Raw genomic sequence first — 16,459 nt, forward strand, 5'->3', positions numbered from 1 at the left:
TAGTGTGTATGTGACCTCGGGGGTTTGTACTGCCTGTGTATAGTGTGTGTATGTGACCTCGGGGGTTTGTACTGCCTGTGTATAGAGTGTGTGTGACCTCGGGGGTTTGTACTGCCTGTGTATAGAGTGTGTGTGACCTCGGGGGTTTGTACTGCCTGTGTATAGTGTGTATGTGACCTCGGGGGTTTGTACTGCCTGTGTATAGTGTGTATGTGACCTCGGGGGTTTGTACTGCCTGTGTATAGTGTGTGTGTGACCTCAGGTGTTTGGTATTGTGTGTGTGTGTGAGACCTCGGGGGTTTGTACTGCCTGTGTATAGTGTGTGTGTGACCTCAGGTGTTTGGTATTGTGTGTATAGTGTGTGTGTGACCTCGGGGGTTTGTACTGCCTGTGTATAGTGTGTGTGTGACCTCAGGTGTTTGGTATTGTGTGTATAGTGTGTGTGTGACCTCAGGTGTTTACTGTGTGTCTGTCCGACCTCGGGGGTTTGTACTGCCTGTGTATTGTATGTGTGACCTCAGGTGTTTACTGTGTGTGTGTGTGACCTCAGGGGGTTTGTACTGCCTGTGTATAGTGTGTGTGTGACCTCGGGGGTTTGTACTGCTTGTGTATTGTGTGTGTGTGTGTGACCTCAGGTGTTTACTGTGTGTCTGTCCGACCTCGGGGGTTTGTACTGCCTGTGTATTGTATGTGTGACCTCAGGTGTTTACTGTGTGTGTGTGTGACCTCAGGGGGTTTGTACTGCCTGTGTATAGTGTGTATGTGACCTCGGGGGTTTGTACTGCCTGTGTATAGTGTGTATGTGACCTCGGGGGTTTGTACTGCCTGTGTATAGAGTGTGTGTGACCTCGGGGGTTTGTACTGCCTGTGTATAGTGTGTATGTGACCTCGGGGGTTTGTACTGCCTGTGTATAGTGTGTATGTGACCTCGGGGGTTTGTACTGCCTGTGTATAGTGTGTGTGTGACCTCAGGTGTTTGGTATTGTGTGTGTGTGTGTGTGTGAGACCTCGGGGGTTTGTACTGCCTGTGTATAGTGTGTGTGTGACCTCAGGTGTTTGGTATTGTGTGTATAGTGTGTGTGAGACCTCAGGGGTTTGTACTGCCTGTGTATAGTGTGTGTGTGACCTCGGGGGTTTGTACTGCCTGTGTATAGTGTGTATGTGACCTCGGGGGTTTGTACTGCCTGTGTATAGTGTGTGTATGTGACCTCGGGGGTTTGTACTGCCTGTGTATAGAGTGTGTGTGACCTCGGGGGTTTGTACTGCCTGTGTATAGAGTGTGTGTGACCTCGGGGGTTTGTACTGCCTGTGTATAGTGTGTATGTGACCTCGGGGGTTTGTACTGCCTGTGTATAGTGTGTATGTGACCTCGGGGGTTTGTACTGCCTGTGTATAGTGTGTGTGTGACCTCAGGTGTTTGGTATTGTGTGTGTGTGTGAGACCTCGGGGGTTTGTACTGCCTGTGTATAGTGTGTGTGTGACCTCAGGTGTTTGGTATTGTGTGTATAGTGTGTGTGTGACCTCGGGGGTTTGTACTGCCTGTGTATAGTGTGTGTGTGACCTCAGGTGTTTGGTATTGTGTGTATAGTGTGTGTGTGACCTCAGGTGTTTACTGTGTGTCTGTCCGACCTCGGGGGTTTGTACTGCCTGTGTATTGTATGTGTGACCTCAGGTGTTTACTGTGTGTGTGTGTGACCTCAGGGGGTTTGTACTGCCTGTGTATAGTGTGTGTGTGACCTCGGGGGTTTGTACTGCTTGTGTATTGTGTGTGTGTGTGTGACCTCAGGTGTTTACTGTGTGTCTGTCCGACCTCGGGGGTTTGTACTGCCTGTGTATTGTATGTGTGACCTCAGGTGTTTACTGTGTGTGTGTGTGACCTCAGGGGGTTTGTACTGCCTGTGTATAGTGTGTGTGTGACCTCGGGGGTTTGTACTGCCTGTGTATAGTGTGTATGTGACCTCGGGGGTTTGTACTGCCTGTGTATATTGTGTGTGTGTGACCTCAGGTGTTTGGTATTGTGTGTGTGAGACCTCGGGGGTTTGTACTGCCTGTGTATAGTGTGTGTGTGTGACCTCAGGGTTTTGTACTGCCTGTGTATAGTGTGTGTATGTGACCTCGGGGGTTTGTACTGCCTGTGTATAGTGTGTGTGTGACCTCAGGTGTTTGGTATTGTGTGTGTGAGACCTCGGGGGTTTGTACTGCCTGTGTATAGTGTGTGTGTGACCTCAGGTGTTTGGTATTGTGTGTATAGTGTGTGTGAGACCTCAGGGGTTTGTACTGCCTGTGTATAGTGTGTGTGTGACCTCGGGGGTTTGTACTGCCTGTGTATAGTGTGTATGTGACCTCGGGGGTTTGTACTGCCTGTGTATAGTGTGTGTATGTGACCTCGGGGGTTTGTACTGCCTGTGTATAGAGTGTGTGTGACCTCGGGGGTTTGTACTGCCTGTGTATAGTGTGTATGTGACCTCGGGGGTTTGTACTGCCTGTGTATAGTGTGTATGTGACCTCGGGGGTTTGTACTGCCTGTGTATAGTGTGTGTGTGACCTCAGGTGTTTGGTATTGTGTGTGTGTGTGAGACCTCGGGGGTTTGTACTGCCTGTGTATAGTGTGTGTGTGACCTCAGGTGTTTGGTATTGTGTGTATAGTGTGTGTGAGACCTCGGGGGTTTGTACTGCCTGTGTATAGTGTGTGTGTGACCTCGGGGGTTTGTACTGCCTGTGTATAGTGTGTATGTGACCTCGGGGGTTTGTACTGCCTGTGTATAGTGTGTGTGTGTGACCTCAGGTGTTTACTGTGTGTCTGTCCGACCTCGGGGGTTTGTACTGCCTGTGTATAGTGTGTATGTGACCTCGGGGGTTTGTACTGCCTGTGTATATTGTGTGTGTGTGTGTGTGTATAGTGTGTGTGTGACCTCAGGTGTTTGGTATTGTGTGTGTGTGTGTGTGTGAGACCTCGGGGGTTTGTACTGCCTGTGTATAGTGTGTGTGTGTGACCTCAGGGTTTTGTACTGCCTGTGTATAGTGTGTGTGAGACCTCAGGGGTTTGTACTGCCTGTGTATAGTGTGTGTGTGACCTCGGGGGTTTGTACTGCCTGTGTATTGTATGTGTGACCTCAGGTGTTTACTGTGTGTGTGTGACCTCAGGGGGTTTGTACTGCCTGTGTATAGTGTGTGTGTGTGACCTCAGGGGGTTTGTACTGCCTGTGTATAGTGGGTATGTGACCTCGGGGGTTTGTACTGCTTGTGTATTGTGTGTGTGTGACCTCGGGGGTTTGTACTGCTTGTGTATTGTGTGTGTGTGTGTGTGACCTCAGGGGGTTTGTACTGCCTGTGTATAGTGGGTATGTGACCTCGGGGGTTTGTACTGCCTGTGTATAGTGTGTGTGTGACCTCGGGGGTTTGTACTGCTTGTGTATTGTGTGTGTGTGACCTCAGGTGTTTACTGTGTGTCTGTCCGACCTCGGGGGTTTGTACTGCCTGTGTATAGTGTGTATGTGACCTCGGGGGTTTGTACTGCCTGTGTATATTGTGTGTGTGTGTGTGTGTGTGTGTGTGTATAGTGTGTGTGTGACCTCAGGTGTTTGGTATTGTGTGTGTGAGACCTCGGGGGTTTGTACTGCCTGTGTATAGTGTGTGTGTGTGACCTCAGGGTTTTGTACTGCCTGTGTATAGTGTGTGTGTGTGACCTCGGGGGTTTGTACTGCCTGTGTATAGTGTGTGTGTGACCTCGGGGGTTTGTACTGCCTGTGTATAGTGTGTATGTGACCTCGGGGGTTTGTACTGCCTGTGTATAGTGGGTATGTGACCTCGGGGGTTTGTACTGCCTGTGTATAGTGTGTGTGTGACCTCGGGGGTTTGTACTGCCTGTGTATAGTGTGTATGTGACCTCGGGGGTTTGTACTGCCTGTGTATAGTGTGTGTGTGTGACCTCGGGGGTTTGTACTGCTTGTGTATTGTGTGTGTGTGACCTCAGGTGTTTACTGTGTGTCTGTCCGACCTCAGGGGGTTTGTACTGCCTGTGTATAGTGTGTATGTGACCTCGGGGGTTTGTACTGCCTGTGTATTGTATGTGTGACCTCAGGTGTTTACTGTGTGTGTGTGAGACCTCGGGGGTTTGTACTGCTTGTGTATTGTGTGTGTGTGACCTCAGGTGTTTACTGTGTGTCTGTCCGACCTCGGGGGTTTGTACTGCCTGTGTATATTGTGTGTGTGTGTATAGTGTGTGTGTGACCTCAGGTGTTTGGTATTGTGTGTATAGTGTGTGTGTGTGACCTCAGGGTTTTGTACTGCCTGTGTATAGTGTGTGTGTGAGACCTCGGGGGTTTGTACTGCCTGTGTATAGTGTGTGTGTGACCTCAGGTGTTTACTGTGTGTGTGTGAGACCTCGGGGGTTTGTACTGCCTGTGTATAGTGTGTATCTGACCTCGGGGGTTTGTACTGCCTGTGTATAGTGTGTATGTGACCTCGGGGGGGTGTACTGCCTGTGTATAGTGTGTGTGTGTGACCTCGGGGGTTTGTACTGCCTGTGTATAGTGTGTATGTGACCTCGGGGGTTTGTACTGCCTGTGTATAGTGTGTATGTGACCTCGGGGGGGTGTATTGTGTGTAGATTAGTAGCATTAGGTCACCAGGCAGAATAATGGCTGCTGTCCATGAAAGACCCCCAGGTCAGATCAGTTGCCCCCTGCTATGACATTGGAGACTTTGGGCAATTTAGTTCTCTACAATGTGACTTCCCGGAGCTGTATCTTATTGTCCTCTCTCTCCATAGTGCGCAGTAATGTGCGCAGCCGGCACATTGCGGGGAATTATGCCCATTGTATCTGCAAAGCTGTAAATTATGGCTCCTTAATTCCTCTTCCATGTATTAAATAGACAGAATGTAGAAAGGACAAGTAAACAAATCTCCAGGTTTAATCAGTGAGTGAATCGGGCAGAGCAGGTTTATCAGGCTCCGGAATTACAGGATAATACACAGTGTGATATCTGACACTGATCCAAGTACGGAACCCGCAATCTCCAGGAAAAGCGCATTCCAGGCGTTACAGCGATACAGGAGGAGGAGACCAACAGCCACTGACGGAAGAAGGTACTTTCTGCACAAACTGTATATTTCTTATAATATAAAATAAATATGTGTGTGTATGTATGTATGTATGTATATATATATATATATATATATATATATATATATATATATATATATATAGTCCATAAATATTGGGACATTGACAGAATTTTCATATTTTGGCCTCTATTCACCACCACAATGGCTTTGAAATGAAACAAACAAGATGTACTTTACCTGCAGACTTTCAGATTTAATTTGAGGGTAATTACATCCAAATCCGGTGAACGGTGTAGGAATTACAATGGTTTCTATATGTGCCTCCCACTTTTTAAGGGGCCAAAAGTAATGGGACAAACTAAACAATCCTAAATCTAACTTTCACTTTTTAATACTTTGTTGCAAATCCTTTGCAGGCAATTACAGCCTGAAGTCTGGAACGCATAGACATCACCAGACGCTGGGTTTCATCCCTGGTGATGCTCTGCCAGGCCTCTATTGCAAATGTCTTCAGTTCCTGCTTGTTCTTGGGGCATTTTCCCTTCAGTTTTGCCTTCATCAAGTGAAATGCATGCTCAATCGGATTCAGGTCAGGGGATTGACTTGGCCATTGCATAATATTCCACTTTATAGCCTTAAAAACCTCTTTGGTTGCTTTTGCAGTATGCTTCGGGTCATTGTCCATCTGCACTGTGAAGCGCCGTCCAATGAGTTCTGAAGCATTTGACTGAATATGAGCATATAATATTGCCCGAAACACTTCAGAATTCATTCTGCTGCTTTTGTCAGCAGTCACATAATCAATAAATACAAGGGAACCAGTTCCATTGGCAGCCATACATACCCACGCCATGACACTACCACCACCATGCTTCACTGATGAGGTGGTATGTTTTGGATCATGAGCAGTTCCTTTCCTTCTCCATACTCTTCTCTTCCCATCACTCTGGTACAAGTTGATCTTTGTCTCATCTGTCCATAGGATGTTGTTCCAGCACTGTAATGGCTTTTTTATATATTGTTTGGCAAACTCTAATCTGGTCTTCCTGTTTTTGAGGCTCACCAATGGTTTGTATCTTGTGGTGAACCCTCTATATTCACTCTTGTGAAGGCTTCTCTTGATTGTTGACTTTGACACATATACATCTACCTCCTGGAGAGTGTTCTTGATTTGGCCAAATGTTGTGAAGGGGTTTTTCTTCACCAGGGAAATAATTCTTCTGTCATCCACCACAGTTGTTTTCCGTGGTCTTCCGGGTCTTTTGGTGTTGCTAAGCTCTCCGGTGCGTTCTTTCTTTTTAAGAATGTTCCAAACAGCTGATTTGGCCACACCTAATGTTTTTGCTATCTCTCTGATGGGTTAGTTTTCATTTTTCAGCCTAATGATGGCTTGCTTCACTGATAGTGACAGCTCTTTGGATCTCATATTGAGAGTCGACAGCAACTGATTCCAAATGCAAATGTCACACCTAGAATCAACTCCAGACCTTGTACCTGCTTAATTGATAATGAAATAACGAGGGAATAGCCCACACCTGTCCATGAAATATTTTTTGAGTTGATAGTCCCATTACTTTTGGACCCTTAAAAAGTGGGAGGCACATATAGAAACCGGTGTAATTCCTACACCGTTCACCTGATTTGTATGTAATTACCCTCAAATTAAATCTGAAAGTCTGCAGGTAAATCACATCTTGTTTGTTTCATTTCAAAGCCATTGTGGTGGTGACTAGAGGGCATAATCTGAAAATTCTGTCAATGTCCCAATATTTATGCACCTGACTATATATATGTGTGTATAATAAATAAATAAATAAATATATATATATATATATATATATAAATAAATAAAAAGGTTAGAAAGACAAGTGCCTGATGGTGTAATATTATTAAATTAGCAACCAGTGCTCAGAATGAATGTGCGTACCAAAAAAAAATTTTTTAGGCTGATCTGGAATCCAAAAGTAAATGGTCCACATTGGATGGAGTAACTGGGATGTCGTCGGCTGGATCACCTTACGTAGAGCTCATACAAGCTCATGGGGGGAGAAGAAAATGGGTGATGTGATTAAATATCTAGAGGCTGCGTACCAGATAATGCCATATTTATAGCCTCCAGTATGTCTCTTATCCACGTATCTCCTCGTACCCAGGTCCAATCCCTCTCAGGAACGTATGTGATCAATATACACGAGCTACATACAAAGGATCCCTCGTCAGTACATTTTCACATAGGTTTTATTGGGTACAACAGTAAAGGGAGACAATACACAGATCATACATATGATAGTAAAAAGAATGGGATTGTGCTTGTCTTTTACACTGGTGCCCAGTCCTCTTAGGTAAATGTCCGCTCCTGAAGAAGCCCCCAGAGGACGAAACGCATTGAGACCAGCTGACCTAGGCTCTCTATCCTTTGGACATTTACTATATATATATATATATAATATGGTTCCATCATCAAATAGATTCTTTGGACGTGGGGGACATAGTAAAATGTATACTTTGCAAAATATTTTTTTTTTCCCCCCATGTGAAACTGGTTAAACACGCAGTAATCCTGAAGACCTGGTTTGCCAGTGGCACTTGAGCCGCTTTCCCCGTCGGCATTAATCATGGCCACGGTGAGTGACACGCTCAGCCCAGGAGTTTATCTGTGATACTTATGAGCATTTATCAGGTACATGACTGCGTTCCCACTGATGACACGGTGCAGATGGACGATCTCTGCTAATTATAGGCTCCAGTGATGCGGTGGTGCCGAGGATCGGAATATCTCTGCTACAGGTCAGTAATCGGGATTAATCCAGCTCACAAAGTGCAGCCACATAGCACTCTAAGGCTTAATCACATGGAAGTAATATGCATTATAATTGCATGTGAATAATAGACATTGCTCGCACTCTTCTATATATTCTCCCTAATGGATAAAGAAATCATCCCGGTATTACTGGTAGAAACTGGCCTCAGGCAATGGTCAAATGGTGATCCCCGCGCAAGAGCAGTGTGACGCAATGGGGGTGATCTGCACCAATACACTGTCCCTTCCTGTGTTTGTTTTGTGCCATGTGCTCGCCCCATTTTTATGCCTGAACTGCGGCGTACACATTGATTGTGTGTGATATACCGGTTTTGTAAATGGAAACACCTGTCACCTGATAATACCTCTACCTGACAACATGCAAAAAAACTACCCCCCTCCCCACAATAGTACATTGCTCTCTGTATTAGAGTTACGGTGTAACCACGCGCTGTTCTAGATGTGCACCAACAGAAAAAACGCAATTATACATGAGCTGAAATAACATTTTTCTGAAAACAAAGTTTTTCTACTGAATAAAGGACAATCTGCGACTGGAGTTGATCCATTGGATGTAAAGGTTAAAAATGTTCGGTGAAAAATTGTATTTCCATGATGTTTTTCTTGCCGGTCATGTATTTCACTCTTTGCACTTAATCACATGTAGCCTATTGCATTAGAGACTGCAGGACGCATGACTGTGCAACATTATATTAGATTAAATCCGCAGCGCAATGAAGTCTTTTCGCCATATGAGATGTTTTAACTGATTTAATTTTTATATCGGCGTTAAAATGCTCCTTTAACTTTTCCAGGTCGGGAAAAAAAAACCAAACTGATTATACGGGCTGCTCGTCCCACGCGCGGCGTCTCCTAACTGATTATACGGGCTGCTCGTCCCACGCGCGGCGTCTCCTAACTGATTAGATAATGGGGTGGTGCCTGTTTAATGGTCTCACACTGGCTAACAGACCGGTGGGCACAACAGGCGTATCTTCTGTTTAAATGGTGCCAATGAGCAGAAATATTTCGGGGGGTGTTTTTCCTGTTTTGGTTCCTCAGTTTCAGGCCTAGTTTCTTCGTTAGCAATATAAAAGAATCCTTATTTAGTTTCAGGGGCCATAAAAAGGTAAGTGCAGACTTTGTGATTAGTCCTTTGTGTTGGATGATGGTACAAGGCCCCTCACATCCCGGTGCCTTTCCCACCAGCATCCTGTGCCCGTAATACTTGGCGGCGATGTGATCTCTTGTTCCTGTGGCTGCGGCTCTTACTCATATGTGACAGTCTCTCATCGCTAATGAGACCCTAATTGTTCCATGTTCTATAATATCTCCTTTTTAGCGATGACTGTGCGCTGCATAACGGGCGCGATAGCTCCGGGTACGGTGTTCATCTTGTAGTCTTCATTTCCGCTGTTGGTGGAAGGGGACGGGAGGCAGGTTTCGGGTGAGGCTAAGGAGAGAGAGAACCTGTTATTTAGGAGAAACGAGGCCTCAGGGACAAAAGTTGATCATATTTTGAATCATTTTTTATAACACAGAAAGTAGTTGGTTTGTACACGTTACATTTGTATGTTTACGTCACTTCTTGTTGAGTAAAACTGTTTAGAGCCGCTCTAGGCTGGGTCATTGGACTTGTTACTCTATGGATTACATTGTGTTCACGACTGGATGCCGCCTGATTTGTGGAAGGGGAGTCAGCGAGGGTAATACTGGGGATACCGCTCAGAAGCAGCATTACAGCAGGAGGTTAATTCCACCAGTAACCAGGGGAAGAACGACGGCAATGGTGACGGGAACGAGGGTAGTGAGGGGCAGTGCGCTGCTGGTGGTTGGGTCATTTAATGATTTAGGTGATTGATGGGGTAATTGGCCACCAGCACTGTGGATGTTGGATAGTCCCGATCTCCCACATTGTATAGGTTGGCCTCTTGTGTAGCGGGTGGGAATGGGTAGCTGAGACCCCTCACAGCTTCCAACCTGTGCTATACCAGAGAGTCAGCGGGGGCTTATCTCTGGGTGTAGGGAGGAGGGTTGGGGAGAACTGGGACGATTCTCTCAGGAGCAGCTTAATAGGGAGTGTGGGGGATTAGATGTATGGAGGAGATAATATACTGGGACTGTAGAGAAGACAGGGAGCCGGGCTTAGTCCGGGGATGGTTAGATGTATGGAGGAGATAATATACTGGGAATGTAGGGAAGACAGGGAGCCGGGCTTAATCCGGGGGTGATTAGAAGAGGGGCTAAGCATTTAGTGAAGGTTCTGCCACAGGAAGCAGATCTATGAGCACCCGGGTCTAACCCTGAGGACTGCACACAGACACAGGTACCGCTGTAGTATATGAATGAGTACAGGGAATCGCCATCTTACCTGAGGGCACCATATGGATCACTGAGTGCAGATTATGGGCATGTACACTGTGGCCAGGCATCAGCTCCAGGCTCAGGGTGGAAGGAGCAGAGTGCAGGTAATGTCCAGCATCCATGGCTGATCCTACAATAAGAATGTGACACTGCAGAGACTGGGCACACACATGGCTAGCCGCCCTGCACACTGTACTACAGTCATTCATCGTACAGTCCTCCTACACCTGTGCCAAAGCAGCAAATGGAATGTCCCCCATCTGTAGGGCAAAGTGGTGACTGTCATGCAGCGTTCTGCGCGGTGACACTGGGCGCGTACACTGGGACCGCGCGGTGACACTGGGCGCGTACACTGGGACCGCGCGGTGACACTGGGCGCGTACACTGGGACCGCGCGGTGACACTGGGCGCGTACACTGGGACCGCGCGGTGACACTGGGCGCGTACACTGGGACCGCGCGGTGACACTGGGCGCGTACACTGGGACCGCGCGGTGACACTGGGCGCGTACACTGGGACCGCGCGGTGACACTGGGCGCGTACACTGGGACCGCGCGGTGACACTGGGCGCGGTGAATATCTATTAGTTAAATAGCAAATGTTAGCAGGTGACGGGGAGCTTGTTGGCGAGATACAGTAGGAGCAGCCATTTTGAGGACTGAGTCAATATGAGTATACCTATGAATATTGGCTTCATCCACTGTGTCCAGGCAACAGTTACAATTAAAATAATTGTCACTATTCCTCATATAATTTCACATTAAAATTAATACTTCAGTTATTTAACATTCAAAGCATTAAGTTCTGTTATTAATGTATGGCAGCTGGATGGTGATAATAATGGTATCACACACTGTATAATGTATGGCAGCTGGATGGTGATAATAATGGTATCACACACTGTATAATGTATGGCAGCTGGATGGTATCACACATTGTACTCTGTATAATGTATGGCAGCTGGATGGTGATAATAATGGTATCATACACTGTATAATGTATGGCAGCTGGATGGTGATAATAGTATCACACACTGTACTCGGTATATTGTATGGCAGCTGGATGGTGATAATAATGGTATCACACACTGTACTCTGATACCATTATTATCACCATCCAGCTGCCATATATTATACAGAGTACAGTGTATGATACCATTATTATCACCATCCAGCTGCCATATATTATACATACACTGTATAATGTATGGCAGCTGGATGGTGATAATAATGGTATCACACACTGTATAATGTATGGCAGCTGGATGGTGATAATAATGGTATCACACACTGTATAATGTATGGCAGCTGGATGGTGATAATAATGGTATCACACACTGTATATTGTATGGCAGGTGGATGGTATCACACATTGTACTCTGTATAATGTATGGCAGCTGGATGGTGATAATGGTATCACACACACTGTACTCTGTATAATGTATGGCAGCTGGTTGGTGATAATAATGGTATCACACACTGTACTCTGATACCATTATTATCACCATCCAGCTGCCATATATTATACAGAGTACAGTGTATGATACCATTATTATCACCATCCAGCTGCCATATATTATACATACACTGTATAATGTATGGCAGCTGGATGGTGATAATAATGGTATCACACACTGTATAATGTATGGCAGCTGGATGGTGATAATAATGGTATCACACACTGTATAATGTATGGCAGCTGGATGGTGATAATAATGGTATCACACACTGTATATTGTATGGCAGGTGGATGGTATCACACATTGTACTCTGTATAATGTATGGCAGCTGGATGGTGATAATGGTATCACACACACTGTACTCTGTATAATGTATGGCAGCTGGTTGGTGATAATAATGGTATCACACACTGTACTCTGATACCATTATTATCACCATCCAGCTGCCATATATTATACAGAGTACAGTGTATGATACCATTATTATCACCATCCAGCTGGCATATATTATACATACACTGTATAATGTATGGCAGCTGGATGGTGATAATAATGGTATCATACACTGTACTCTGTATAATGTATGGCAGCTGGTTGGTGATAATAATGGTATCACACACTGTATATTGTATGGCAGGTGGATGGTATCACACATTGTACTCTGTATAATGTATGGCTGAGACATTGGTGATAATTTACCTCCCAGTAGCATCTCCTGCAGCAAGCTATCAATCTGCGCCATGCCAAAGAGCTTCGCAAACTGCACCTGCTCTATCATCTGCCAGGTAATGCTCTGCAGCGGAGGGAGCAGGAGGAGGATGTCGCTGAACCTTCCTCTGGAGTCATACTGCCGGTCATTAATATAATCCTCTAGGTTTACCTGCACCTGGAACCTCATGTTCTTTACTTTGCTGGAATCGCTGAGCCCCTTACAGTCTGGGGGGAGAGACAAAAGAGGGTCCTGTGAGTATAAGGGAGCAAAGCAACAGGATGGTAGTATGGCATAGTGCTCCGGTACCTATCCGTGCCACACCTAGTGTATATAGATAAGGTAATTATCAGTGCTGCACCTAGTGTATATAGATCAGGTAATTATCAGCGCTGCACCTAGTGTATATAGATCAGGTACATGTGACAGATGGGTAATGATGTAATTAGTGTGATGTAGTGACACAGGTACCTGATCTATATACACATTCCTGCAATATACTATGTAGTGTGTAGGTGGACAATGTATATTACAGTATTTATCTGTAGGTCACAGAGTTTTCCTATTACTTACCGGGGTCAAAAAATATAATGGCTTTCAGGCAGGCATATTCATTCTCATCTATCTGGATTTCTCTTAGAGGTTTAACCAACTCGTCCAGAATCCGCACAGCTACCCGCGCAATTTCCAGATCTGGACATTGCATGGGAATGATGAAATCGTTGCCTGTAGGAAAAGGTAAACCTATAAATACTGGGTGATATGACTGACATGGCAGCGTAGGGAGAAGTGGCCGGCTACACAGAACAATATTGGTGTATGGCACAGTACAATTGCTAAGTAGATAAGAGAAGCCACCAGTGGCTCTGAGAGGTCTCCTCAGGCTCTGCACACAGGAAGGTGGGTGTGCATGGAATATTTCTTTACCCCATAGAACAATGATTGTGAAAATAATCATTTCTGACTGCAGACATCATTCTAATCACTGTAGCGATAATATAACTAATACAGGGGAGATGTACTAAGACTTGGAGAGCGATAACGTACCAACCAATCAGCTCCTGTCACTTTACAGCAGGGATGAGGAACCTTTTTCCTGCCGAGGGACATTTTGGTGTATATATAACATTATTTGTGGGCCTGGTGCAGGGCACGCCCCCTACGTGACGTCACAATCGCCAGTGATTACAGCAATGCCCAGAGCATCCTGAGGATGCTCCGGGGAGATGTAAGGGCAGCAGTGTGACCATATGATGTATCCTAAGGACGCCCCGGGCAGCACTGCTGTATAGAGTCTGGCTGCAGGGTGACATTATAGGCACAGTGATAGCCAGATGAGGCCAGCAGAGAAAAGGTCAGAGGGACAGACCAAATGATTCCGTGGCCTTATACAGCCCCAGGGTCTGAGGTTCCCCATCCCTGCTTTACAGGCTGTGTTTGAAAACTGACAGGAGCTGATTGGTTGGTACTTTATCACTCTCTAAGGCTTTGTACATAGACCCCACACTGAGATATATACACAGCAATACATAGGGCAGATCTCTCGCTGCTGGCCTTTTCCTGCATGAGCGAGATTTGTGGTAATCACCTGGGAGCAAGATTTTATTTTCCTTTGAGCCCCCTCAACGAGAGCCCAATTTTCTTTACATTTGTTTTGTTTTTTAGCAAAAATTGTCTGAACCCCTAAGACAGCCCCCAAATTACTAATTAATTGGTTAATTGGAAACTTCCAATTGCTTAGTCTTGGTGTGTGAGACCCCGTTATGTGTGACCCCTGGTGTGTGAGACTCCCTGTCAAATGTATCGGTCTGTCTAAGTGTCCAAGTCACTGTCAGGTGAGTGTGTGTGTGGGGGACCTGTCAGGTGTGTCCCCCCCTCAGTCACTGTCAGGTGTGTGTGTGGGACCTGTCAGGTGTGTGTGTGGGACCTGTCAGGTGTGTGTCCCCTCAGTCACTGTCAGGTGTGTGTGGGACCTGTCAGGTGTGTGTGTAGGACCTGTCAGGTGTGTGGGGGGGGGACCTGTCAGGTGTGTGTCCCCTCAGTCACTGTCAGGTGTGTGTCCCCTCAGTCACTGTCAGGTGCGTGTCCCCTCAGTCACTGTCAGGTGTGTGTCCCCTCAGTCACTGTCAGGTGCGTGTCCCCTCAGTCACTGTCAGGTGTGTGTGTGGGACCTGTCAGGTGTGTGTCCCCTCAGTCACTGTCAGGTGCGTGTCCCCTCAGTCACTGTCAGGAGTGTGTCCCCTCAGTCACTGTCAGGTGTGTGTCCCCTCAGTCACTGTCAGGTGTGTGTGAGTGTGTGTGTGGGGGGGGGACCTGTCAGGTGTGTGTCCCCTCAGTCACTGTCAGGTGTGTGTCCCCTCAAGTCACTGTCAGGTGTGTGTCCCCTCAGTCACTGTCAGGAGTGTGTCCCCTCAGTCACTGTCAGGTGTGTGTCCCCTCAGTCACTGTCAGGTGTGTGTGTGTGTGTGTGGGGGGGGGACCTGTCAGGTGTGTGTCCCCTCAGTCACTGTCAGGTGTGTGTCCCCTCAAGTCACTGTCAGGTGTGTGTCCCCTCAGTCACTGTCAGGAGTGTGTCCCCTCAGTCACTGTCAGGTGTGTGTCCCCTCAGTCACTGTCAGGTGTGTGTGTGGGACCTGTCAGGTGCGTGTCCCCTCAGTCACTGTCAGGTGCGTGTCCCCTCAGTCACTGTCAGGTGTGTGTGTGTGTGTGTGGGGGGGGACCTGTCAGGTGTGTGTCCCCTCAGTCACTGTCAGGTGTGTGTCCCCTCAGTCACTGTCAGGTGTGTGTCCCCTCAGTCACTGTCAGGTGCGTGTCCCCTCAGTCACTGTCAGGTGCGTGTCCCCTCAGTCACTGTCAGGTGTGTGTGTGGGACCTGTCAGGTGTGTGTCCCCTCAGTCACTGTCAGGTGCATGTCCCCTTAGTCACTGTCAGGAGTGTGTGTGTGTGTGTGGGGGGGGGACCTGTCAGGAGTGTGTCCCCTCAGTCACTGTCAGGTGTGTGTCCCCTCAGTCACTGTCAGGTGTGTGTGTGGGACCTGTCAGGTGCGTGTCCCCTCAGTCACTGTCAGGTGCGTGTCCCCTCAGTCACTGTCAGGTGTGTGTCCCCTCAGTCACTGTCAGGTGTGTGTCCCCTCAGTCACTGTCAGGTGTGTGTCCCCTCAGTCACTGTCAGGTGTGTGTGTGGGACCTGTCAGGTGTGTGTCCCCTCAGTCACTGTCAGGAGTGTGTCCCCTCAGTCACTGTCAGGTGCATGTCCCCTCAGTCACTGTCAGGAGTGTGTGTGTGTGTGTGTGTGTGGGACCTGTCAGGTGTGTGTCCCCTCAGTCACTGTCAGGAGTGTGTCCCCTCAGTCACTGTCAGGAGTGTGTCCCCTCAGTCACTGTCAGGTGCGTGTCCCCTCAGTCACTGTCAGGAGTGTGTCCCCTCAGTCACTGTCAGGTGTGTGTCCCCTTAGTCACTGTCAGGTGTGTGTCCCCTCAGTCACTGTCAGGTGTGTGTGTGGGGGGGGGACCTGTCAGGTGTGTGTCCCCTCAGTCACTGTCAGGTGCGTGTCCCCTCAGTCACTGTCAGGTGTGTGTCCCCTCAGTCACTGTCAGCAGTGTGTCCCCTCAGTCACTGTCAGGTGTGTGTCCCCTCAGTCACTGTCAGGAGTGTGTCCCCTCAGTCACTGTCAGGTGTGTGTCCCCTCAGTCACTGTCAGGTGTGTGTCCCCTCAGTCACTGTCAGGTGTGTGTCCCCTCAGTCACTGTCAGGTGTGTGTCCCCTCAGTCACTGTCAGGTGTGTGTGTGGGACCTGTCAGGTGTGTGTCCCCTCAGTCACTGTCAGGAGTGTGTCCCCTCAGTCACTGTCAGGAGTGTGTCCCCTCAGTCACTGTCAGGAGTGTGTCCCCTCAGTCACTGTCAGGTGTGTGTGTGGGACCTGTCAGGTGTGTGTCCCCTCAGTCACTGTCAGGAGTGTGTCCCCTCAGTCACTGTCAGGTGTGTGTCCCCTCAGTCACTGTCAGGTGTGTGTCCCCTCAGTCACTGTCAGGTGTGTGTGTGGGACCTGTCAGGTGCGTGT

General features: G+C 47.5%; 1 protein-coding gene across 2 annotated transcripts in view; it reads right to left on the minus strand.

Annotated features, from left to right (window-relative positions):
- Positions 1-7,380: 7,380 nt before the first annotated feature.
- Positions 7,381-16,459, minus strand: part of LOC148505622 (hepatocyte nuclear factor 4-beta-like) — a 177,778-nt gene continuing 168,699 nt past the window's right edge. For both annotated transcript variants that reach the window (XM_088448001.1, XM_088447999.1), the window contains exons 7-10: positions 12,974-13,126; positions 12,391-12,627; positions 10,240-10,362; positions 7,381-9,321 (exon numbers count right to left, since the gene is read on the minus strand). In XM_088448001.1, the coding sequence (XP_088304127.1) occupies positions 9,191-9,321; positions 10,240-10,362; positions 12,391-12,627; positions 12,974-13,126 (644 nt within the window). In that variant the 3' untranslated portion in view covers positions 7,381-9,190. The remainder of the gene's footprint in view (positions 9,322-10,239; positions 10,363-12,390; positions 12,628-12,973; positions 13,127-16,459) is intronic.

The sequence above is a fragment of the Taudactylus pleione genome, unplaced genomic scaffold (assembly GCF_031769625.1).
Source record: "Taudactylus pleione unplaced genomic scaffold, aTauple2 ptg000447l, whole genome shotgun sequence".
In the NCBI taxonomy this organism is placed as follows: Eukaryota; Metazoa; Chordata; class Amphibia; order Anura; family Myobatrachidae; genus Taudactylus; species Taudactylus pleione.